The sequence below is a fragment of the Dipodomys ordii genome, unplaced genomic scaffold (assembly GCF_000151885.1).
Source record: "Dipodomys ordii isolate 6190 unplaced genomic scaffold, Dord_2.0 Scaffold141, whole genome shotgun sequence".
Lineage (NCBI taxonomy): Eukaryota > Metazoa > Chordata > Mammalia > Rodentia > Heteromyidae > Dipodomys > Dipodomys ordii.
Genome location: NW_012267357.1, coordinates 1,136,846 through 1,162,433, shown reverse-complemented (window position 1 = coordinate 1,162,433; position 25,588 = coordinate 1,136,846). Strand labels below are relative to the sequence as shown.

The window sequence follows — 25,588 nt, the reverse complement described above, 5'->3', positions numbered from 1 at the left end:
ACCACTGCATTGGCACTGTCTACCAGTCCTTCTGTGTTGTGGATAGCATGGGGTGTATACAATAGGACTTCTAGAAACACCCTAGTATGTGTAGTGATGGGCTCTGTCACTGGTAACCTCAGGTAACAAGGGATCTGCTCATTCCCATTGCACTTGCCAGCAATACCTTCGTGGGTCTGCATGCTCTGCTGTAGATTCCTGTCACTTAGGAGGTATGGCTGCTTAACTGAGTGGCTAGTTTCTAGAGAGACACTCAACGAATATGTGGCCAGGTTAGAGCCCTTCCTGCCTTTTTTCCTCTCTCTCTCTCTCTCTCTTTCTTGTGCCAATACTTGAACTCAGGACCAGGATACTGTCCCTTAGCTTTTTTCTTTTTCTTTCCTTTTTTTTTTTTTTTATTTTGCCAGTCTTGGGGCTTGAACTCAGGGTCAGCTCTGTCCCTGAGTTTCTCAGTGCTCAAGGCTAACACTCTATCACTTTAGCCACAGTGCCACTTCTAGCTCTTTCTGAGTAGTTTCTATAGGAGATAAAAGTCTCAAGACCTTTCCTGCCTGGGCTGGCTTTAAACCATGATCCTCGTATCTCAGCCTCCTGAGTAACTAGGATTACATTTGTGAGCCACCAGTACCTGGCTTCCTTAGCTTTTTTGCTCGCAAGTTGGTGTTCTACCATTTGAGCCATATCTCCATTTCTAGTTTTTTAGTGGTTAATTGGAGACAAGAGTCTCTTACATTTTCCTGCCCCAGGCTGGCTTCCAACCCAGATCTTCAGATCTCAACCTCCTGAATAGCTAGGATCACAGGCATGAGCACTGGCTCCTATCCGACAGGTCCTGCCTATTTCTATCTGCTGTTGTCCTCCTGGCTGCCTAGTTTCTGTGCAGAAGTAGCCAAGCTTCCTCAGTCATTGTGCAGAAACAGCCTGGGTGGCAGGCAGACTCTGAGCATGGAAGGGAAGCCAGCCCAGTTTGAAGCACTTTCTTTCTAGAATGAAGTATGTGACAGATGTTGGCATCCTGCAGCGCCACGTATCCCGACACAATCACCGAAATGAGGATGAGGAGAACACACTCTCTGTGGACTGTACTCGGATCTCCTTTGAGTATGAGTATCCTTGCAGCTCAGACCCTGGGATGTAAGCAGCACCCCCTGCTTGGGTGCTGTTTGCTTAGTCACTGTGAAGGGCTCCTGCCCCCATCCATCTGCTTATAACATGTTTGCCTCCCAGAGTAGATGGACTGGTTGTATATGAAGCTCAGACACAAAGAGGGCAGCATTCTTCCGGACCCATGAGAGGCAGCAGAGACACCTGACTGTCCCACAGAGTGATGGCAAGGGGCTAGAGTGGTCGTGAGCAGGAAGCAATCAGGGCAGCCTGAGTTCTGTGGAGGTGCTACCTGTGATGAAGACCACTCGTGGTCACAATTACAAGAGCCGCAAGTGGTGAAGGGAAAAGTAAGATGAGTAAGCTGGGTACAAGTGGCTCACACCTGTAATCCTAGCTACTCAGGAGGCTGAGATCTGAGAATTTCAGATCAAAGCCAGCCCAAGCAAAAAATCCCTTTGAGACCCTTATCTCCAATTAATCACTCAAAAACCAGAAGCGGAGCTATGGTTCAAAGTAGTAGAATACTATACTTGAAAAGAGCTCAGGGACAGTGATCATGCCCTGAGTTTTAAGCCTTACAACCAACAACAACAACAACAAAGATGAGTAAGAAGATGGGCACCGGTGGCTTGTGATCCTAGCTACTCAGGAAGCTAAGATCTAAAGATCAAGGTACCAAGTCAGCCATGGCAGGAAAGTGTCTGAAGACTCTTATCTTCAATTAGCCACCAAAAAGCTAGAAGCAGCTCAAGTGGCTTAAAGCAACAGCCTTGAGTAGAAAAACGAAGAGACAATGCCTAGGCCCTGAGTTTAAACCCTAATACTAGTTCCTACTCCCACACTTACCCCCCCCCAAAAAAAAGGAGGGTTAGGATGGGGAGGTTTCAAGGAGGGGCAGAAGGTGGACAGGATTAGGTCAGCCAGGAGTGGGTAGGCCAGGATGGCAACCTGAGCTTCTGCCACTCAGTCTCCCTGTTGTATGCGGCCCTCACTGCTTTCTGTGCCCATCAGAGAGCTCTTCAGAACCCCTGCATCTTCGTTTCTTCATCACTTTTTCATGGTTTTGTTGTGTGTGCTCATTGTGTGTGTGTGTGTGCATATACACGCATACATGCTTGTGCATGCTACTACTAGGGATTGAACTCAGGGCCTAGGTACCATCCCTGAGCTTTTTTGCTCAAGGCTAGCAATCTACCACTTGACCCATGTCTCTACTTCCAGCTTTTTGGTGGTTAACCGGAGATAAGAGTCTCTCTGACTTTCCTGCCTGAGCTGGCATCTACTGGTTATCCTTTCTCAGCCTCCTGAGTAGCTAGGATTACGAGCGTGAGCCACCAGCACCCAGCTAGTTTCGTCATCTGTTAGTAAGGGATTTCTGTGTTCTTACAACCTCACAGGCTCCTTACATAGGTCACCACACTACACATCACCCTTACCTAAGCAGTCCCATACCTGGTTGTGCAGGCAGGCCGTAGCAAGGGAGCACACTCTCAGCAGAGTGTCATAGGTGAGGCCATATATGCCCAGGTTATGCAGCTGCAAGCAGGTAACAAGTAGCAACACCACATGTGCTCCTTGACCTTGGCCCAGCCTCTGCCTGGCACTCTACCAGCACTGGTCCCTCCATGACAGTCTGTGCAACACCAGCTATACTGCGGCCAGGTTCAAGCTCTGGTCTGTGCATGGGCAGAAGCGGCTTCAGGAGTTCCTTGCAGACATGGGGTAAGTGACTACTTTGGCCTGAAACCCCCCACTCCCGCACTTGATCACCTCCCAGGAGAATTCCCTCCACTTTGCTGTGACTCATTTGGTTGTAAAAATAGAGCAGTTTGTGGGGGTATTGGTAGCTCATGCTACCAATCTTAGCAGCTCAGGAGGCTGAGATCTAAGGATCACAGTTCAAAGCCAGCCTGAGCAGGAAAGTCTGTGAAAGTTTGTTTGTTTGTTTTTTAATTTTACTTTTTTACCGTCAGGGGGCTTGAACTTAGGGCGTGGGTGCTGTGCCTGAGCTCTTTTGCTCAAGGCTGGTACTCTACCACTTTGAGCCACAGTGCCACTTCTGGTTTTTGAGTGGTTAATTAGAGGTAAGAGCCTTGTGTGGGGACTTTTTTGCCTGGGCTGGCTTCGAACTTTAATACTCAGATCTCAGCCTTCTGTGTAGCTAGGTTTATAGGCGTGAGCCACTTGGTGGCAATGAGATTCTTTTTTTTGGGGGGTGGGTCCATTCATGGGCCTGAACTCTGGGCCTAGGCGCTGTCCCTCAGCTCTTCAGCTCAAGGCTAGCGCTCTACCACTTGAGCCACAGCGCCACTTCCAGCTTTTTTTTTTTTCTGCTTATGTGGTGCTGAGGAATCGAACCCAGGGCCTCGAGCATGCAAAGCAAGCGCTCTACCACTGAGCCACCTTCCCAGCCCGGCAATGAGATTCTTATCTTCAATTTTAAGCACTGAAAAAAGCCAGAAGTAGAATTGTGGCTCAAGTGGCAAAGCGCTAGCCCTGAGCAAAAAATGCTCAGGAACAGCACCCAGGCCATGAGTTTAAAGCCCCATCACCAACACCAAAAAAAATGGAGCTGTTGCCTCTTCTACTAGGAGTTCTTCAAATCCTTTAGGATGCTGCCTGAGTGGCCATGCCAGGACATCCCTGGCGGGCCTGCACAGTTTTCCTTCCTCATGGTGCCACTGCAGTCTCACTCATGTGACATGGGCTTGCTCTTTCCAGCCTACCCCTGAAACAGGTCAAGCAGAAGTTTCAGTCCATGGACATCTCCTTGAAGGAGAACTTAAGAGAAATGATTGAAGAATCTGCAAACAAATTTGGGTAAATACCTTTTTTTTTCAATTAAATTTCTTTAAAGCTAGGGTTTCTATTTTAACTGTATTCCTAAAAATGCAAAAATGAAGTCCTAAGAATGCATAAACAAGCATGTTCTTGAGACCAGTTCTGCCTGAAGTTTTGGAGTTCTCTTTGGGCCAAAAACACACCTTTTTAAAAAGTGCCTATAAGTTTTAGGATCCTTAAATCCTGGAGCTGTAAGTCTGATCCAGCTTATCCCTCTCTGAAGTCAGGAAGTGGGCCTCTAGAGCCAGGGTCAGTCAAGCTCTGTCTACACAGGTCGTTGGGTACTTCTAAGTCCCCTGGGACTGGCTACTCCTGCCTAGCTGACTTGCTGGGCCAAATCCATTTCCATGTTTGTTTATATTGCTCTGCCCATGGCCAGCTGAGCAGCTGTAGGCAGGTGGCCAGCTGCTTTGGTCTGCAGGGCTGGCATGTTTGGTGTTCTGACCTACCTCATCCTCTAAGCAGAATTATCATAGAACATTATTGGGGACCTGTAAGGAACATTAGGATATTTGTTGGCTTGGCCTGGCTGGGAGAGTTTGCCTTTGACTAGAGATTGACAAGTGCATTACTTCTTTTGTGACAGGATGAAAGACATGCGTGTACAGACTTTCAGCATCCATTTTGGGTTCAAGCATAAATTCCTGGCCAGTGATGTGGTCTTTGCCACTATGTCTCTGATGGAGAACCCGGAGAAGGACAGCTCAGAGACGGATCACTTTATCCAGGCTCTAGATAGTCTCTCCAGGTAGTGGGTGTGGCTAGGGACTGCTACCCCCTTGGGAGGTCCTGTGCCTACTCCTCAATCTCACACTGTATAGGGAGGGAGGTCAGTTGCTGGGATTCCCTAAGTGTGAGGATGACTGGTCCTACTGTATGAGAGTCAGAATCACCACTAGAGTGGTGACACCTGATTCGCTGCCAGCCAATCCTCAATATACATCATTTTGAGATAGAGTCTCACTTTGTAGTCCAAGCTGGCCTCAAACTCATGATCCTCTTGCCTCAGCCTCTGGAGTGCATAAAGTACAGACTTATAACACCATCTTACTTTTGTTCTCTCTCTCTCTCCCTTTCTCCCCGCCCTTCCTCCCCCCAATCCCCACCCCCACCTCCTGCTTTCTTTTTTTTTGGCTGGTCCTGGAGCTTGAACTCAGGGCCTAGGCACTGTCCATGAGCTCTTTGTTCAAGCTAGTGCTCTATTACTTTGAGCCATAGCTCCACTTCTGGTTTTCTGGTAGTTAATTGGAGATGAGAGTCTCAAGCACTTTACTGCCTGGGCTGGCTTTGAACTGTGACTCTCAGATCTCAACCTCTTGAGTAGCTAGGATTACAGACATGAGCTACCAGCACCCAGAAGCATCAGTTTTTTTTTATTCTTCCTTTTTGGGCTTCCCAATGATTACATTTTTGCCTTACATTTTAAAATTCATAGGTCTCATGGATATTGAAGAGAATTTTAATCTTCACACATTTTCAGAATTATTTTTTTGTAGTAGTCTTGGACTTGAACTCAGGGCCTGTCCCTGGGCATTTTATTTCCCTCAAGACTAGTGCTCTAGCACTTGAGCCACAGCTTCACTTCCTACTTGTTTAGGAGTTAATTGGAGTTAAGCGCTCACAGACTTTTCTGCTTGGGCTGGCTTTGAACTGCAGTCCTTAGACTTAGTCTCCTGAGTAATAAACATTACAGGCATGAGCCAGTGGCACCCAGCTGATTTCTGATTCTTCTTTCCTAGTATCCTGTTCTTGATTTAGGAATGTCATAGCCACTCAAATCTCTCTGAAGATACTAGATTTTTATCAGTTTTGTTTTAGCTCCGGTTATCTTTTTCCTCCAGGATCACTTTTTTTTTTTTTTTAAACAGTCCATAAGTGTTTCTCAAATGGTCTAGTGTCTTTTGTATTTAGGAATCTTGGCTGCATGTCTAGACATAGTTTGCAGGCTGGAAAACATCACTTCATCTTGGCAGACAGGAAGGACCCTTTTATACTCCTAATTGCTGCAGAGAGAGGCTTTGCATAAGGACCCTATTTCTCCAGAGCGTTCACTTCATGTATTCAGAGGGGAACCTTTTCTTCATCAATAGAAGAGTAAAAGTCTTTCTGGGTGGGGTAGAGGTCCCTGTGCTCTCTTTGCCCTTTGCCCAAGCGTCCTTTCTGCCAGAACCCTTGGGCACCTTCCTGAGACCTCCTTTGTGGGCTTTTAGTCTCCTGTCTCCTGATGCCAGCACTTTTTCCCACCCTTCTATTCCTTCCTATTATATGAAGGGGAACTCAGGAGGGAAACTTTTTTCTTTTCTTTTTTTCTTTCTTTTTTTGTCGATCATGGGGCTTGAATTTTGGGCCTTGGCACTGTCCCTCAGCTCTTCAGCTCAAAGCAAGCACTCTACCACTTGAGCCACAGTGCCACTTCTGGTTTTCTGAATGGTTTATTGGAGATAAGAGTCTCATGGGCTTTCCTGCCTGGGCTGGCTTTGAACTGTGCTATCCTCAGATCTCAGCCTCCTGAGTAGCTAGGATTACAGGCATGAGCTACAGGCACTGGCTTCTTTTTTTTTTTGGGTCCGGTTGTGGGGCCTGAACTCTGGGCCTAGGCGCTGTCCCTCAGCTCTTCAGCTCAAGACTAGCACTCTACCACTTGAACCACAGCGCCACTTCCGGCTTTTTTTCTTTTTGCTTTTGTGGTGCTGAGGAATCGAACCCAGGGCCTCAGGCATGCAAGGTAAGCGCTCTACCACTGAGCCACCTTCCCAGCCCTTCTTTTTTTCTTAATGGTACTAGGGTTGGAACTCAGAACCTGTGCTTACTGGGCAGGTATTTTACCCCTTGAGCCATTTCTGTGTTGGTCATTTTGAAGATAGAGTCTTAATGCCTAGAATGGCCTGAATATGATCTTCCTATTTGAGCCTGTGCCACTATGCCCAGCCATTGTAGTTCCCCAGTAGCTTGTGATGACAGGTAGACACAGCCATTGGTTGAGATAAAGTCTCAAAAAGTTGTATTTTGTCTGGGCTGGCCTCAAAACTGCAATCCTCCAATCACTGCCTCCCAAATAGCTAGAATAGAGGCTTGAACCAGTTGCCTAGCTAAGAAGATAAACTGTTATCCCTAAATCCCTTCCTGAACCAAGAACCAAACAGTCGGTCTGTGACTTTGGCATTATATCAGCAGTTCTGGACAAGCAAGCTAAATGTCTGCTTTCTTTCAGGAGTAACCTGGATAAGCTGTACCTGGGCCTAGAACTTGCCAAGAAGCAGCTACAAGCCACCCAGCAAACCATCGCCAGCTGCCTGTGCACCAATCTTGTCATCTCCCAGGGACCTTTCCTCTATTGCTCCCTCATGGAGGTCAGGGTTGTCTTGATGCATGGCACTGGCCCCCACCTGCAAGTGTCACCTTTGACCATCTATGCCCCTCTCAGATCCCAGTGCCCAAAGCCAGGCCATGCTTACCAGTGCCACCTCTGACGGTCTGTTCCATTCCCTCACACAGGGCACTCCAGATGTCATGCTGTTCTCCAAACCTGCATCCCTGAGCCTGCTCAGCAGAAACCTGCTCAAGTCCTTTGTGTACTCGGTGAGGAACTGTGTAGGCAGGGCCCTGGGGGGAGGAGCACCCATGCTCCATGTGTATGTTATGAGTTAGATGATGGCTGAAAGCTGCCTTTGGCAGTTCTCCAGCTGGGAGGCTTGGTTATATCCCTTGCTTTTTCTGGACTAAATTGTACTCCTCTGACCCTTAGGAGTCTTATTTCCCACAAGCTCTGATTTTATCACTAGCTGTCCAAGTCATGATTTTGAGTATAGTGATGATGACTACATGGCTCCATGGATTCTGTCTCCTCAGACTCAACCAACTTTGGATCAAAAATATTTCGGGGGCTGGGAAGGTGGCTCAGTGGTAGAGCGCTTGCCTTGCAAAAATATTTCGGAAAGGCTGGGATGTAGCTCAGGAATGAGGCCCTGGGTTCCACCCACAACACAAATTTAAAACAAACAAACAAACAACTTTCTGGAAAAAAAATTCTATCCAGACATCAGAAGCTCACGCCTATAATCCTAAATACTCAGGAGGCTGAGATCTAAGAACTCTGGCTCAAAGCCAGCCTGTGTAGGAAAGTCTGTGTGACTCTTATCTCCAATTAACCAGCAAAAAGTCAGAAGTGGAGGTATGGCTCAAGTGGTAGAGTTCCAACCGTGAGTGAAAAAGCTAAGGCACAGCACTAGGTCCTAAGTTCAAGTTCTATACCAGCATGCACACACTCTCTCTCTCTCTCTCAAGTTCTTAAAAGCAAAACTTGAATTTATTGTACATTGAGTACTTGCTGAGTCTATGCAGATAAAGCAATGTACAGGCATTGTAGTAAATATAAATAGTCTAAAGATAGTTTAAAGTATACAAGAAGATATACAGAGATCCTGGGCTTAAGTATACATAGATCCTGGGTCTTGGTATCAGTTCTGGAACCAATCCCCTGTGGATACCTAGAAAGGACCAAAATGTCCACATAAGCTTTGAAGTCCTGTGGCCTCGGTTCGAAGTTTAGCCTCCTCATTTATTAGATGTGTGATGTAATTCTGATGAGCAAGCAGTCACTTTATAGGATCCAGACATTTAATCACTAGGCATTGATTGACTCCCAGCATGCACTGGGCCCTGTTTGGGAGCAATTACCATCCCCATTTGCTTCTTGGAACATCCTCAGTCCTGCATAAACCAGAACAGTAGGTCGTCTTGGCTGCGAATTGTAGAGCTGTGGGTATGACACTCAGGGTCTCCATCTCAAGGCAGTGTGTGTGTAGGAGGGGACCACATGGGGCATAAGCACATAAAGTTAGAGGCACACATCACACAGGAAGGAGTGGGGCAAAGCTGGGGTACTGGGGAACTCTTGGAATAGGTGCCAGTTACAGCAGAACCTGAAAGAGTTGTTAGGGACAGCCAGGGCATACTAGGCTGGGGCCACAGTGTCATGTTGGCCTCAAGTACTCATTTCTAGAGGTTTGGGGGAAGTGGCCTGGATGTCAGGGCTCATGGTTGCTGAGTGCACTCTGCACCTTGCTAAGACTAGTCATGTGAACGAGGGCATTTGTTTTTACAGACAAAGAACCGACGTAGCAAACTGCTGCCACTGGTGATGGCTGCCCCACTGAGTGTGGAGCAGGGCACAGTGACTATGGTGGGCATTCCTCCAGAGACAGATGGCTCAGACAGAAAGAAGTAAGTGGCTTCTACTTGTCCTGGGGACAGTAGGAGTGGAGACCTTATGGTCTTGTGCGTTCGTCCATTGAGTGACAGCTAAAATTTACCCTCCAGTGTCTGTCGTGGGAATGAGGGTTGCAAGAATCTGTAACCTGTCCCCCAACAGGTCTGTTTTATATCCACAGCTTTTTTGGGCGGGCATTTGAGAAGGCAGCAGAAAGCACCAGCTCCCGCACCCTGCACAACCATTTTGACCTCTCAGGTGAGAGTCTCTGCCATTTGCCACACCTGTGCCATCTGATTGACCTCAAGGCTAGTACTGGCTAGCATTTACCCTGAATGGGGCAAGCTGGTGAGGTCGGAAGCGCCTGGCCAATAGCCATTTCATCCTCAGAAACAGCCCCAGGCAAAGCTGGACCTGCTCATGGCTTTAGCCTCCCATCATGACATCATTCCCCCAACCAGGCCCAGAAAAATGGCTGCTGGTGGTTCAAGGGGCCCAGCCAGACCACTCAATGTCATCTGCCTGCTGATTTCTTACCAGTGGTAGTCAGTATCCTAGGAGACATGGTGTTGTGTCCAGCTTGGTCCAGCTGTTTGTGGCAGGACTGTAATGCCTGTGGCACTGCCTGCTGTTGGACTACCCTGAGCAGCAGACCCTGCTTCTTATTGCATGCCTGGGATGGAGGAAGATTGATTACAGCTGCCTTTATTGCACAGCCAGGAAGCTGCCAGGTTTCACTGGCCAGTTGGAGAGCCAGGGGAGTGTGGAAAGCTCCTGGGAGGTAGCCAGTGGCCTGGTGCCTCTTCAGACCAGGCCAGCCTAGTCCCAGGGCCTGTTTTTACATCTAATAAGAATACATGCCTGGGCTGGGAAGGTGGCTCAGTGGTAAAATGCTTGCCTTGCATGCATGAGGCCCTGGGTTCGATTCCTCAGCACCACATAAGCAAAAAAGAAAAAAAACGGAAGTGGCGCTGTGGCTCAAGTGGTAGAGCGCTAGCCTTGAGCTGAAGAGCTAAGGGACAGCAGCCAGGCCTAGAGTTCAGGCCCCATGACCGGACCCCAAAAAAAAAAAAAAAAGAATCTACATGCCTGGTAGCCTCCAGAAACACAGGTAATTTCCATTAGGTCCTCTCCTTCAGAAGAGGATAGAGGTACAGGGCAGAGCAGGGCTCAAGTGGCCTCCTATCCCAGCATGGGCCTCCACTGATTTTGGGGGCGAGTGTCTGTGCTGGACAATGTGGGAAGGCCTGTCTCTGTCCAGAGCTATATCTATGAGTTGTCACATCCCTGTGCCCTCTCTGTTGCCTGTCATTGCTGGCCCCCGTGATCCATGGCCCAGAGACCACAGATCTGGTCTCTCTTCAGTGCATCCAGCAGATCTGAGGATGAAATACAGTGGGACTGGGTTGAAACCAAATATTCCAGATTATTTCAGGCCGTGGAAGAAGAGCCTGTGCAGTTTGGAATGTGGCAGAGGATTGCTGCAGTCAGGGGGTGGGTCCCCAGAGTTCTGTGCCCTGCCTTGTTTTTCTCACAACTCCCTTCTCACAAGATGTTTTTCTTTCATTACTTTAGTAATTGAGTTGAAAGCTGAGGACCGGAGCAAGTTCCTGGATGCTCTTGTCTCCCTGCTATCCTGAGGGTGAGCCCAACCTGACCCTGACTCCTGGCTTTGCTCTCCTTCAAGAGAGGCTTTTACTCGAGTTTCACATCAGAGCAAGGTCTCAAGAGATTTGGGGCCAGTACATTTTTCCCAAGAATGACCATCCTGAGGCTGCCAGCAGGGCCACAATGAGACGTTTTTGAAGAAGCTAATTTCGTTATGTCCCTTTGATCCCCTAAGAAAGACCTGGTATTCACCCTCCACTGGCCACACTGTGGGGTGGCCATGGTGTGGGAGACACGTGTAACACACAGACTGCCTGGCACTGCCCTGAGGGGCTGCTTACAGCCTGCCGCCCCCACGACCTTTATATTGGGCCTCTGCTGGAGCTCACTGGGCAGGCTTTCTGAGCTTTTGGGTGCTTCATCCTTGAATGCAGAGCTGTTGGCAGCTGCAAATCACAAAATGTCAGCTCTGCCTGAGGCTTCAGGCTAATGACTGAAGTATGGCTGCCCTGAGATGTTTGTTCCCAACCAGTGACAGGACACCTCAGCCAGGCCTTCTCCTTGCCCTACTCAATATCAATCTCAATCTTAATCCCAATCTCTCTCTCTCTCTCTCTCTCTCACTCTCTCTCTCCCTCCCCCTCCCCCTCCATCTCCCTCCTTGCTTCCCTCCCTCTCTCTCCCTCCCTTCTTTCCTTCCTTCCTTCGTTCTTTTAAAAATTTTTTATTGTTATAATAAACATGATGTACAGAGGGATTACAGTTACATAATCAGGTAATTAACACATTTCTTTTTGGACAATGTTACCCCTTCCCTTACTCTCTCCCAGTTTTTCCCTCTCAGTTCCACCCATAAGTTTGTATAGGTTTTTGTTTTGTCATTTGTGGGGCTTGAACTCAGGGCCTGGATGCTGTCCCTGAGCCCTTTCACTCAAGGCTAGTGCTCTACTACTTTGAGCCACAGCGCCACTTCCAGTTTTCTGGTGGTTAATTGGAGATAAGAGTCTCATGGACTTTCCTGCCCAGGCTGGCTTTGAACTACAATCCTCAGGTCTCAGTCTCCTGAATAGCTAGGATTAACAGGTTTGAGCCTTCGGTGCCCAGCAATATAGTTCATTTCAACAAGTGTCCAGGGATTGCCTTTCTTTTTTGTGTTAGTACTTGGTCTTGAACTCAGGGCCTGGACACCACTGTTCCTTCACTTTTTGTTCAAGCATGGCTCTCTGCCACAGCTCCACTTCTAGATTTTTGCTGATTAAATGGAGGTAAGAGTCTCATAGACTTTTCTGCCTTCAACCAGGCTCTTTAGATCTCAGCTTTCTAAGTAGGCATGAGCAGTCAGTGCCTGGCACAATTCCTCGTTCTTAAGGAATACATGAAATGGATGTGCAGAGCCTGCCCTGTGTCTGACCATCTCTCAGTGGATGCCTGCATCCAGCCCTGCCTCTCCCTCAACCTAGACTAGAGGCCATTTATGTGGCATGTGTCCCCACCAAGGCTCAGGCTAGAGTGCCTTCAGGCTAGTATCCAGAATGGCCTTAGGAGCTTCAGGGACCCCACAGATGTCTCTTAGGGTAGCCTTGTTCAAAGGACCATGTTAAAGAAGGGGCTCTGGGTCTTCAGCCAGATTTGTAGGTCATTAGCAGTGACTTTGGGTTGGGTCCTTAACTAGACAGAGTCTGCTTCTGACAATGAGGCTGAGGCTCTTCACTTAGCAAGTGTGCTATTATAGTCAGCACCAGGGTCCTCAGCAGTGGAGCTGCACTGGAGGCAGTGATGCCAACATTGCTACTGTGTTGGTACTCGGAGGGTGCAGGTGGGCTGGTGGGATTCGGAAGAGCTGTGTGCTAGAGGACAGATGGGCAAAGGCTCTGGGCAGGATAAGCAACTGGGAGGTCCCTCCACTGAGAGGGTGCCCTGTGGGGAGGGGGTCTAGAGTGTTAAGGACTTTCAGATGCAACAGGGGGTGTAGTGAGGACAGAGGGCACCTTAGTGGTTCAGGGGTGGCTCTTACCCCATAGATACCCCAAGGCTGAGATGAAGGCACTTAGAAGCAGCAGAGGCCTCATTTGAATTGGCTACATTTGGGAGACACATCAGAATTGCTCTAAAATGTTTGTGATACATTTTTTTTTCTTCTTTTGCAGAACTTGATTTCTTCCAAAAATGACCTCCTCCTTATTTATATCTACTGGCTTTTATTTAGATTTTAAATTTTGGTCATCGTTTGAAATGCTTGAACAGTGCCTCAGTGCCTTTTAATGGAATAAAATGTTTGTTTTAGCTTCTGTTCCCCATCTTGGTTCTAAATGTGGAGCCAGCACAGGTGTACTCTGACACTCCTTTTGGCCCAAGGGAACCTGGTTCCTGTACTCACAGCATCCTCTAGCACAGGAATGTGTGACCCCTCGAGACCCTAGGGACAAGGTCTCCCCACTCTCCCCTCCAGGCTTCCATGCAAGTGGATGGAAAGGAGTCTGGACCCTACGGCCCTGGTCTCCACACAGTACCAAGCATGCCCAGTGGGAGCTGGCTGTGTCTTCCTGCCTGTCATTTCCTCCTGGTCTTGACAACATCATCCCCTTGCACGCGCCCCCCCCCCCCCCACACACACACACATCAAGCCCTCATCTTGCCATCTAGCGCCCTGTCGAAGTGCCTTGTCCCTGAACACACCAAGGGCATGCTTCTCTGCAGAAGAGGAAGACAGCAACGGGAAGGCCTCAGGCTGGAAAAGGCCTGACTAGACTAGCAGATTCTGAGTGGACACATTGTGTGCTTCAAGACCTGCCATCTGCCTCATCCACAACCTGGTCACAGAAGGTCCACATTAGATGAGATCTTGGCAGACTCCATGGCCTTCAAAGCCTTCCTAGATGGGGGTAGGATCACCCCTCCCAGACATCCCTTCAGCATAATGAGTGTGGAAGGGTTGGGAGGTGAGTAGAGTGTACCTGTAAGGACTAGCAGCCCTGGGCAGTCCTTGAAAGCAGCAGTGATTTGTTTGTGTGTGTGTGGTGTTGTTTGTATAAGGTCTCAACTGTGTAACCCAGACTAGCCTTCAACACATAATCCTCCTGTAGGTGTGTAAATATGCACACGTTCTGGGGCTTAAACTGAGTCAAGTAGTAGACTAGTACTCTACTGCTTGAGCCACAGCTCCACTTCCAGCTTTGTGGTAATTAATTGAAAATAAGAGACTCTCATACTTTCCTGCCTAGGCTGGCTTTGAACTGTGATCTTCAGATCTCAGCCTCCTGAGTAGCTAAGATTACAAGCCTGAGCCACCAGCTCCCAGCCAACTGGGCAGTTCCTGAAGGCAGCAGTGATTAGAGATTGTTTATTTTTGATAAGGTTTCAGCTATGTAGCCCAGGCTGGCCTTCAACACAGTCTTTCTGTGGTCAGTTTTAAGTTTGTAGGGACAAGTCCACAAAGAATAGCTTGGAAATGAGGGTGCAGTAGGTGGGGGTCCCTTGGGAAAGGGCAGATTGCAGTGGACTCACAGCTGAATTGAAGATTAGCTTCTCTGCCTGTGAACTCCAGTGATGGCACTAGTCATGAGTGGCACTTGCCCTGTCCTTCCTAGCATGGGTCAGGTGGGGCTGGCTCCCCAAGTCCCTCATGCTGCCCACTAGCAATTTAAGAAAACTCAAATCCAGCTGCCCTTTGGTACTCTGCCCTGAGGGAAAGGGCTTGTGTAAAATGAGCCCCTCTCTGTGTGAATGAGTTCCTAGCTTAGTACCCTGAACCCCACATTCCTGGACAACAGTATTGTATCCACCCACTGATGACCACTGCACAGCCAGGACCAGCTGCCAGGTATGACGACTTAAACTCCAGTCCAGCCCAGGGCCCTGGCTCCCAAGCTTGGCCGATCTTGGGTCCTGTACACAGCCAAGCAGGGCTGCTGTTTAAGCCTTGCTGAGTCAGGTGGCTTGCTGGGGGTCTTTGTACCTGAAGGTTGTGTTTTGGGAGCTCAGGCCACCAGAAAGTCCAGCTTCACTGGGTGTCCCACCTGGTACCATCCCTACAACTGGAATCTGCTCTGGACCTCCCAACCATGGGGGTCTCATGGGGGAACCTGGCCAGGACTGGGATACTCCCTGCTACTGGATGTAGGCCAGCCAGTTCTGGGCAGAGCCCTGGAGATCAGGGTTGGGGGCAGGTGCCAAGTCTTCCTGGTGGCTGGCTTGGACACCAACTAGCAAGCAGTCTCTTCCCCCAGCCACTGCTCTCCTGTGCCTGGCCTTTTGCAGAAGGCAGAAATGCACTGGAAACAATGAGCTCTGGGCTATTATAGATGTGCTCCTGCCCGTTGGGATCCCTCTTCCCCCATCCCAGCACTGGCTCCTAGATTTCACCCGCTGTGGGAACATCACATTGGGTGCTTTCCAGCAGTAGAGCCTGAACAGAGGTGCTGGTGAGCAGTGGTGTGGTCTGGCTACTGGGCTAGCAGGGGAGGGGAGGGCACAGACCTTCTGTACACAGACACACTGGCTGACAAAGGAACCAGGACAAGGGCCTGGAGCAGAGCCCAAGACATTGGGCAACTGGCCTCTTCCCATGACAACGGTTGTTGACTGCAGCAAGACCTGCTAGATTGGGCATACATCCTAGATTCAACTTGCTCCCATTCCACAGTTGGGAAGCGTCACCATCCATACTGTGGCCACTTAATAGAATGCTAGGGACAGGGCTGCTTCCACCCCTCCCACTCCTAGCCCCATGTGGGGCTTCCCTGCCTTGCAATATATTGTGGCTGTGTAAATTCCCACCTGGGGCTTGGGGAAAAGTTTATAGGACCTAGGGGCCAGCCTTGAGGGAGCCCCCACAGGACCCTTTGGGGATAGGGTGTTGGCAGGTGGGTGGGAGAATGGTCTGCTAGGCAAAGGGTGAGTGGACAGAGGACAGGAGACCGTGGGAGTGTTCAAACGATTTACTAAGCAAATTCTTAATCTCCCCACACCCGCCCACAAGCTGCAAGGACCATACAATGCCCCTGCCCCCATGTTCAGGCTCTGGTGCTCACAAGAGGAGATGGGGGCAGAGGGGCCACTGATGAGGGAGACCAGGAAGTCCAGGCCAATTTCCTTGGTTCCTTGCGCTGAGGCCCTCCCCCCCCCCTGCTGAGAAGGAAAGGCAGTTTATACACACCCCTCCAGCAACCCTGCCTGGGGATCCTGGGCTCTCCTATCTGCCCACTCCTAGATCAGCGGGAGCGGATGGAAAGTAAGGCAATAGCCAAGATCCTCCAGATCCTGGGGAGGGATTGGCATCGGCAGTCTGGTGCCCACTCGGGAGACAATCTGAGAAGTCCCACCAACGTCCTAGCCAGCGCTGCGTAAAAAAAAAAAACAAAAAACAAAACGAAAGATCGAGTTCTCAAGTACTCATGGGTTTCGAGGCTGAGCTCTGAGTGTTCAGAGAGCTTTGGGCGCGGGCAGGTCTGGTCGGTGCTCCAAGTCTAGCATCCCTCTGAGCTTGGTGACCCAGCAGTGGCCGCAGCCATCCAAGCGCGGCTTCCCAGGCCGATCCTCCAGCGTATGGGCTTGGCTACGGAGAAGTGGCCCCCCGCTGTGCTCCGCACTCCTAAACGTAGTTCTTCTTGTCGTAGTCGCCGCTGGCCGTGGGTCTCCGTGGTACGGAGTACTTGACCGGGAGGCTGAGGTCCGGCCGGCCGGCACAGACCCAGGCGCCGCAGCACACGAGGCCGCCGCCGCCCATGAGCAGCGCCGACGCCGCCCAGCCAATGTACAGCGCCGCGCCCAGCTCGTACTTCTGAGACACCGGCACCGTGGGGTCGTAGAACTCGCGGACCACGATGTTGGCGAACCAGCAGAGGGGCACGAGTGCCAGCAGCCCGCACAGAGCGTAAAGCGCGCCGCCCGTGAGGGCCACGCGCGCCTTCGCCGGGCCCGGGGCCACGCAGGTGGTGCACTGCGCGCCCGTCAGGGTCACAAACAGGGCCACCAGCGCCAGCAGCACGGCGCCCACCGTGAGCGCCCGCGCCGCCTGCACCTCGGCGCTCAGCGCCAGCACCGACTCGTATACCTTACACTGCATGTGCCCGGTGCTCTGCACCACGCACGACATCCACAGCCCCTTCCAGGTGGTCTGCGCCGTCACGATGTTGTGGTCCAGGAAAGCGGTCACCTGCCACATGGGCAGCCCGCACGCCAGGATCAGACCCACCCAGCCCACCAGGCACAGCACCAGACCCAGGATTTCCAGCGCTGCCGACCCCATGGCTGAAAGTTCAAGGCGCGCTCGATGGCCCCTTGGGGCCTTGTCCCCACGCGCGCACGCCCGCGCGCGACAGTACTTTGAAGGTGTGGTTCGGTGTTCCGGCCGCGCTGGAGTCCGAGCGTCCCTGCCTTCCCCTGAAAGTTGCAGCTGCACCACCTCAGGTTTGCTCGCCCTTCTTGGGGGCTTCTTATTTGAAATCTCGGTGGGCGGACCCTTGCCCCTCAGGTCCAACCTCCTGGATTGGAGCAACCAATCCATGCGCCCGCCCTAGGCCAGCGGCCAGTCGGAGCCCCCTGGCAGGTGGAGTTAGGGAAACTCCGGCGCTTGGACCTCTCGCAGCAGCCCAGCAGCCCAGCCGCTGGGGAGCAGGGGGATGGAGGGGGTGGGGATTAGGGGGCGGCTCTACCGACCGTGGTCCCAGTTCCCGCTGAGCGCTGAACGCTTTCTGGGCAGCTCCCTCTCTGTGGGAGCTGCATGATCTCACACCTGCATCACCCCCTACATTCCAGACCAAACCCCTCTCCCCATCCACGGTGCTCAGAGGCCTGGAGCAAGAGAAACGGAGGTGCGGGGGCGGGGAGGGGAGGGGGGGGAGGCGGGGAGGGTTGTCTCTAAGTCCTTTGCTCAGGTGAGATAAACACAACTCAGCCTTCCATCAGAAAGCCCACACTGACATCCAGGCCTGCCCTGGGCATTCTCCCTGCTGTCCCCAAACCGGAGACGCCAGGCAAGCCTCTGGGAGTCAGGCCCAGGATCCTTGCTTCATTCGCTGTCCTGCTCAACACCAACCACCACCACCACCACTACCATTCTCTGCCTCCCTAAAACCTCAGGCACTGAGTTCAAAGCCAGCCTCAAAAAGGGCCTTTTTCTGAATGCCCCCTATCTGTTCCCTGTCTGAGGGGCTTTGCAGGCTCCTCAACCTTGTTAGTCTGGGTATCCTGCTTGTGATGCTGCCCCCCTCCTCCCTCCCATCCTTTGAGGCCCAGCCATGTCAGGTGTCAGGCAATATGCTTGAAAGAGAGCTCCAATGTTGGCCAGTGACCCAGAAGTGCTGGGTCCTGCCTGGGAAGCCTACTCTGATCTTGATCTTCAGACAAGAGAAACACAAAGGAACATGAAGAGTTGAGCCCTGTTCTCCCACCAATATCAGTGGTGCCCTACCACCCCAGCCCCCAAGCTGCCCTCCAGAAGCCAACTTGGAGTTTCCTGGCCAGGAGGAAGAGCCCCCATCCTTGCTGGAGGAGGGAGGTGCGGGATTTCCGGGCATTCTTCTGCACAATGGCCCAGCCATTTCTTGAAAGGTCCACTGGGGTGGATGCTGTGGGCCCCTGAGGCTCGGGTGGGGACGCTAGGCCCCCCAACCCACAACCCCATGAGGGCACCAGTCCCCTTCCAGCCTTCTCTTCCCTATTCCCTAACAGCCTCTTTGTTTCCAGCTGTCTGGACTCCCAGCCCTGGACTGAGGCCACCGGATGCATTTTTGTTTTTTTCTTTCCTTTGGTTCGAAGTGCTCTGGCCTCTATAGAGAAAGTATGCCATTATTGGGGGCAGGCATATTGGCTGGAGCTTTGGTAAGTCTTTTCCTCTTGGGCCCCCCAATTCTCCTTCTTGAGATGGCTCTGACAGGGGTAAAGGGGGTAAGGCTAGGTCCTTGTTGATCCTACACAAGAAGGTAATAAGGACAAGTTTGATGGGCCCTAGGTCGGGGGAGAAATCTTTATCTCCTACCTTGCTCTTAACCAATCTCCGCCAATAGGTGGCTCTAGCCACCACATTGCTTCCTGCTTTCCTCCTTCAGTAGACCTGAGGACCACCCTCTTTTCTATTTATGAGCCCTTCCCATATCCCAGCCTTCTACTCCAGGGGCTTATCCTCTCAATCCTGCCTCCCCCTCACTCCATCCCCCTACCCCATATGTCACCATCTACCTGGGTGGCTGCTGAAGCCATTACCCAGCTGGGCTATCCTGGCAAGTATCTTTTGGGTCACACCCTGCTTATAGCCCTCTATTGCTCACATTCCCCATTAGGTATTGTCTCCTAACTGGATACCTAGTGGCTCATACTGGAATACTAGCTATTCAGGAGGATGAGATCTGAACACTGTGATTCAGAGCCAGCTAGGGCAGGAAAGTGTGTGAGACTCTTCCCTCCAATTAGCCACTAATTGACCACCAAAAATCTTGAGCTATGGCTCAAGTAGTAGAATGCCAGTGTTGAATGAAAAGCTACAGGATAATGCAGGCCCTGAGTTCAAGTTCTAGTACTGGCACGTGTGCGAAAGTGCACGCACACACACACACACACACACACAAATCCTGACACACACACACAAGCCCAGATCAACATAGCCTTGTAAGCACTGGACTTGAACAGTCCAACTGCATCCATTTGACCAACACTCCATCCTTTGACCAAATGTCTTCCTGCAGGCCTTGAGCAGGTCTGTCCATTTTCCACTTCAGTCTCTTCTGTCTGTGGTGTGTTTCTGGCTTCATTCTTGCTTAGCTCCTAAGTTACATTGCTGGACCCTTCCCAGAAGTCTAAGCTAGGTGGCCTTCCTTGTCATACCTACTAGAGTAGGGATCTTCCCCCTGCATCAACCCCATGCAGGAAAGTGCCTGCTGCCCTTCTAGCCAGCTTGGGAGACAACCAGCCCAAGGCTCACTCTCCCCTTCACCTGCCTACCTATCTTCCCTTTCTCTGCCATTTTAAGCCCATCCTCAAGGTGGCCTTGGTGAGCTTATGTTTCTTTGAATGGTAGAATCTCTGATTCTATGGGCTTCAACCTGAAGCAGAGACAGGACCGCTGTAGAGAGGGCAGCCAGGGCTGAGCCTGCCCCCCTCAAAACCACCCAGGCTGAGAGTGGCTTTGTCTTCTCTAGAGAGCACAGCTTAAGAAGTTTAAGGGACTGATGCTAAACTACCAGCTAAGTGGGAAAGAGAATGGTGAAGAGTTTTCTGAAGAGGTGACATTTCAGCAGGATCCAGGGAAGAAGTTCTGGGCAAGCAGAGAGAAATGCTGGTCAAAATACTGGAAATGTGAGGCTGAGCTTGATGGTGAATACCTGCAATCCCAGCTAGTTGGAAGGTGAAGGTAGGAAGATTATGCTCTGGTGCCAATTCCAGGCCAAAGCTCCAGACCCTATTTGAAAAATAAATAATGCTTAAGGATGGAGGTGGGGCCAGAAGTGGCTCAAGTGGTAGAGTGCAATGTGAGGCTGAGTTCAATTTCCTTTTTTAATTTTTATTTTCATTTGCTATTATTATTATTATTGTGATGTATAATAGGGTTGCAGTTATATAAGTCAGGTGATGAATTTATTTTTTTGGACAATGTCACCCCTTACCTCGCTTTCTCCCAGTTTTTCCTTCCCATCCCCATCCACAAGTTATATAGTTCATTTTTAACAGAGTGTCTAGTGAGACCACGGCTGCATTTGTTCACCCTTTGTCCCTCTGTTTCTGTGCCCCCCTTACTCTCTGAAAGACAGATAAACGAACAAGAAAGAAAGAAAGGAAAGAAGGAAGAAAAGAAAGAAAAATGACAACAAAGAAAAAAATTCTTGTTTCCATTTCCTGGGCAAGTTCAATTCCTAGTACCCAAGGAGAAAGGATAAAAGCTGGGTATCAGGGGGGCTGGGAAGGCTGCTCAGTGGTAGAGTGCTTGCCTTGCATGCATGAGGCCCTGGGTTCGATTCCTCAGCACCACATAAGCAAAAAGAGAAAAGCCAGAAGTGGCGCTGTGGCTCAAGTGGTAGAGCACTAGCCCTGAGCTGAAGAGCTGAGGGACAGTGCCCAGGCCCAGAGTTCAGGCCCCACGACTGGACCCCCTCCCAAAAAAAAAGCTGGGTATCAGTAGTTCACACCTATAATCCTGAGATCTGAAGACCAAGGTATGAGAAACTTTTATGTCCAATTAACCAGTGAAAAGCTGAACTGAAGGTGTTGCTCAAGTGGTAGAATGCCTGCTTTGAGTGGAAAAAGCCAAGGGGGAATACAGGGCCCTGAGTTGAAGGAGAGACAGACAGACAGACAGACAGACAGATCTTAGAGGTGCAGAAGTAGGTTTGGGGGATTTAGTGCATACATACTACATACATACCTACAAACAATTCTAGAGGAAGGTCAAGATTATGCCCCAGACTGGGGGTGTGCTGGGACAATGAATATCTGCTCTGGTGAGGGGCTGGCCAGGCTAGCTGGCCAAGGCCACCTGCTCATTCACAGCTATTGTTCTGCTTTCCCTGGGGAAGTGCAGCAGGATCTCATTAATTGTGTGAGAGAAAGGCCTGAGTCTGCAGAAAAGCAAAGTTTATCTTGAGCAGCTGCAAGCTGACCCTGCCCCAGGGGGACCCGCTGACCTTCCAAGGCCAATCTAAATCTGGATGGCAGGTTCCTGGGCTTTGGGCTTTGGAAATGTTCTAGTTAACAGATATCATTTCAGAGGAAATGAAAAAACAACACTTTTTCTATCTTTTAGCTTTGAAACAGTTAAAGAAGTTTCCTGAAGATATTTGGGGAACTTCTCAGTGCATTGTTGCCTGGTGCCCTTTCTTTGATTTTGTTTTATGTGACAGTACTGGAGCTTGAACTCAAGACCTGGGCACTGTCCCTGAGCTTTTTTGCTCAAGGCTAGCACTCTACCACTTGAACCACAGCTCCTCTTCCAGCTTTGGAGTTAAGAGTCTCACTGAATCTTATGTCCAGACTGGCCTTGAACTGAGATCCTCAGATTTCAGTCTCCTGAGTAGCTAGGATTACAGGCATGAGCCATCAGATCCTGGCTTCCAGTGCCCTTTCTTAACAAGAGCTGTGAGCCTGGGTTGCTGCAAGACTGGAGATAACAGTTTGAGATGTTCCATGTAGTTGATGAGGGAGTTAAGGTGCCTTGTGGTCGTGGGCCTTTGGGTAAACCCCTTGTAAGGAGCACAGAGTAAGTGCCCAGCCTTAGCACAGCTCACACTGACGTTCTCTGTGGCCAAGAGCTGGGTGAAAGTCAGACAGTCCTGCGGACCTCAGACCTGACCTGACCTCTCTGAGCCTTAGTCTCCCCATTGGTAATGAAGCTGCCCTCTGTGGCAGAGTTTGCAAGCTCACCAGAAGGCAACCCCAAACAGGGCTCTCTGTTGCCTTTCTGACTCCTCACTCTACTCCTTTTGCCAGACTTCCCTCCAATTGTGAGGTTTGAACTGAGGTCTTTGGTGCTAGTTTTCTGCTCAAGGCTAGTGTTCTACCACTTTGAGCCACAGTTCCACTTCTGGTTTTCTGATGGTTCATTAGAGATAAGTCTTTCTTTCCCAGGCTATCTTTGAACTGCAATCCTCAGATCTCAGCCTCCTGAGTAGCTAGGATGGCAGGCATGAGCCATTAGCTCCTGGCTCTCCCAGCTTCTTTTTCTTTTTTTTTTTTTGGGTCCGGTCATGGGGCCTGAACTCTAGGCCTGGGCGCTGTCCCTCAGCTCTTCAGCTCAAGGCTAGCGCTCTACCACTTGAGCCAGAGCGCCACTTCCAGCTTTTTTCTTTTTGCTTATATGGTGCTGAGGAATCGAACCCAGGGCCTCATGCATGCAAGGCAAGTGCTCTACCACTGAGCCACCTTCCCAGCCCTCTCCCAGCTTCTTGACTTTCACCTTTGCTACTTATTGAACATCTCTCAAGGCAGGCATCTTTGACTGTCAAAAACAGACATCACTGTGGCTTTTGTTTCTTCCATGAGAAGGAGATGGGCAGGGACCTATATTTGGCAAAGCCTCCAGCCTTCGAAGTGCTAGGATTTCAGGCACGAGCCACTGGAGTCGGGCACATTCAATCTTTTTTCCCTTTAGTGCCAGTACTGGGGCTTTAATTAAGGGTCTCTAGCTTCAGGCTCTTGGCTTTTTACTGGTTAATTGGAGATAAGAGTCTTTAGGAACTGGGAGAAAATGAGGAAAGAGGTAACACTGTTCAGAAATAAATGTACTCAAAACCTGATTTATGTAACTGTACCCCCTCCGTATATCACCTTTACAATATTTTTTTAAAGAGCCTTTAGGATTTGTCTGCCTGATTTGACTTCAAACCTCAAATCTCAGATCTGTCTCCTGAGTAGTTGGGATTATAGGTGTGACCCAATGGCATCTGGCAATGTAGACATTCTTTTTTCCCCCATCAGTTGTGGGGCTTGAACTCAGGGCATGGATGCTATCTCTGAGCTCTTTTGCTTAAGGCTAGCATTGTACCACTTTCAGCCACAGTGCCATTTCAGTCTTCTTGTAGCTAATTGGAGATAAGAGTCTTACGGATTTTCCTGCTTGAGCTGGCTTCAAATCACAATCTTCAGATCTAGCCATCTGAGTAGCTAGGATTACAGGTGTGAGCCCTGTGCCTGGCACGCAAACATTCTTAACAAAATTTTATGAAATAGACTTAGCAATATATAAAAATCCATTGGGGCTAGGAAGGTGGCTCAGTGGTAGAGTGTTTGCCTAGTGTGCATGAAACCCTGGGTTCAATTCCTCAGTACCACATAAACAGAAAAAGCCAGAAGTGGTAGTATGGTTTAAGTGGTAGAGGGCTAGCATGAGCAAAAGAAGTTCAGAGACAGTGCCCAGGTCCTGAGTTCAAGCCCCAGGACTGGCATAAAAATTCCATTGGATATCATGATTAAATGGAATTTATTTCAGGAATGCAGAGCTGGTTCAATATTCAAATATCACCAATACTCAAACATCACCAATGGCTTCCATCTGTAATCCTAGCTACTCAGGAGGCTGAGACATGAGGATTGGGATTCTAAGCCAGTCTGGGCAGGAAAGTCTGTGAGACTCTTGTTTCTAATGAATCAGTAAAAAGCTGGAAGTGGATCTATGGCTTAAGTGGTCGAGTACTATACTAGCCTTGAGTGAAAAAGCTCACGAAAGCAGCCAGGCATTGAGTTCAAGGCCCCAGGACTGGCACAAAAAGAAAAGATCATTGTAAATTCAAGAAGGAAAATCATATTATATCAATTGACATAGAAGCATTTAACAAAGTTCAAAATTCTCATAGTTAAGCTGGGTAAGGTGCCTGAAGCCTGTAATCCTAGCTACTCAAGAGGCTGAGATCTGAAGATTGGGGTTCAAAGCCAACCAGGGCAAGAAAGGCCGTGACATTCTTATCTCTAATTAATCACCAGAAAACCAAAAGTGGCACTCTGGCTTAAAGTAGTAGAATGCTAGCCTTGAGCAAAAGAGCTCAGGGACAGTGCCAGGGGTCCAAATTCAAGTCCCACGACTGAACAAAAAACAAACAAAAAAAAGAAAGAAATCCTTGAGATTCCATCTCAGTGAATGACTTAGGTAGAGTGGCACTTATGTGGTACACCGTGCCAATACCAATGCTGGCACAATATTGTGACCTGTCATCTTCAGCCATTCTGGAGGCACAAGGAGCAACAACCAGGCTAGCCTATGTGATAGGAGAGATCCTACCTCCAAAAAATGCAAAGGGGTGCTGGAGGCATGGCTTAAGTGGTAGAGCACCTAGGTGTAGCTAGTAGTAAACTTGCTGACAGACTGAACCCTTTCCTCCAAAAAGGAAAGGGAACAAGGCTTTTATCACTCCTGTTCATTATCATCCTGGAAGTTCCAGCTCTGGCAAAAAAAGCAAGACCAGGAAACCAGAGAGACACAGATCAGAAAGGAAATGCTAAAGCCATCCTTATTTGCGGATGACATCATTGTTTATGTAGCATTTCCCAGGGAGTCTTTTTTTAATCTTTAGTTGTACAAAGGGGTTTTTAAATCAACATATCAATTTATGGGTACAATGCATCTTGGCCCTAGTGTCTATTTCTTTTTAAAGCTTCAGGGCTAATAGCTGAATTCATAAAGATAACAGGAATTCAATATCAACAGCCAAAAATTGTTTCTATATGCTAGCAATGAACACTTGCGAGCCTTGTATAAACAAGCTTTGTATCTAAAAACTACAAGAAAAGGTGCTAAAGAGATTTGAAGAAGGAGAAGGAGGAGGAGGAGGAGAAAGAAGAGGGGAGGAGGAGGAAGAGGAGGAGGAAGCACTGAGTTAGAAAAGTCAGTCTGGCCAAGATGTGAATAACTCCATTTCTTTCAAATTCTCAGCAAGGGGTGGATCAACTCTGGTAATCCTAGCTACTGAGGAGGCTGAGATCTGAGGTTAGCTGTTTGAAGCAGCCTTGAGACTCCTTATCTCTAATTGACCAGCAAAAATCCAGAAGTGGAGCTGTGGCTCAAATGGTAAAGAGACAGCCTTGAGCAAAAGAAGCTAAGGGTAGGCCCTAAATTCAAATCCCAGGACTGGAATAAATTTAGGGGAAAAAATGTCAGTAAGATTAGTTGCAGGGCTGGGAATGTGGCTTAGTGGTAGAGTGCTTGCCTAGCATGCATGAAGCCCTGGGTTCAATTCCTCAGTACCATATAAACAGAAAAAGCCAGAAGTGGTGCTGTAGCTCAAGTGGTAGAGTGCTATCTTTGATCTAAAGATCAGGGACTGGGCTGGGAAGGTAGCTCAGTGGTAGAGCACTTGCCTTGCATGCCTGAGGCCCTGGGTTCCATTCCTCAGCACCACATAAGCA

At 49.5% G+C, this 25,588-nt stretch overlaps 2 protein-coding genes across 2 annotated transcripts in view; one reads left to right on the top strand and one right to left on the bottom strand.

Moving 5' to 3' along the window:
• Positions 1–13,048, top strand: part of Cdc45 (cell division cycle 45) — a 29,136-nt gene extending 16,088 nt beyond the window's left edge. The window contains exons 10-19 of the mRNA XM_013031544.1: positions 988–1,107; positions 2,698–2,829; positions 3,829–3,927; positions 4,535–4,696; positions 7,160–7,298; positions 7,444–7,527; positions 9,053–9,171; positions 9,339–9,415; positions 10,733–10,799; positions 12,913–13,048. Coding sequence (XP_012886998.1) covers positions 988–1,107; positions 2,698–2,829; positions 3,829–3,927; positions 4,535–4,696; positions 7,160–7,298; positions 7,444–7,527; positions 9,053–9,171; positions 9,339–9,415; positions 10,733–10,797 — 997 coding nt within the window. The 3' untranslated portion in view covers positions 10,798–10,799; positions 12,913–13,048. The remainder of the gene's footprint in view (positions 1–987; positions 1,108–2,697; positions 2,830–3,828; positions 3,928–4,534; positions 4,697–7,159; positions 7,299–7,443; positions 7,528–9,052; positions 9,172–9,338; positions 9,416–10,732; positions 10,800–12,912) is intronic.
• Positions 13,049–15,686: 2,638 nt separating this feature from the next.
• On the bottom strand, positions 15,687–17,168 carry Cldn5 (claudin 5). The gene has a single exon (XM_013031496.1). The coding sequence runs from the start codon at positions 17,010–17,012 to the stop codon at positions 16,356–16,358; it is 657 nt and encodes a 218-aa protein (XP_012886950.1). The 5' UTR covers positions 17,013–17,168; the 3' UTR covers positions 15,687–16,355.
• Positions 17,169–25,588: the final 8,420 nt, after the last annotated feature.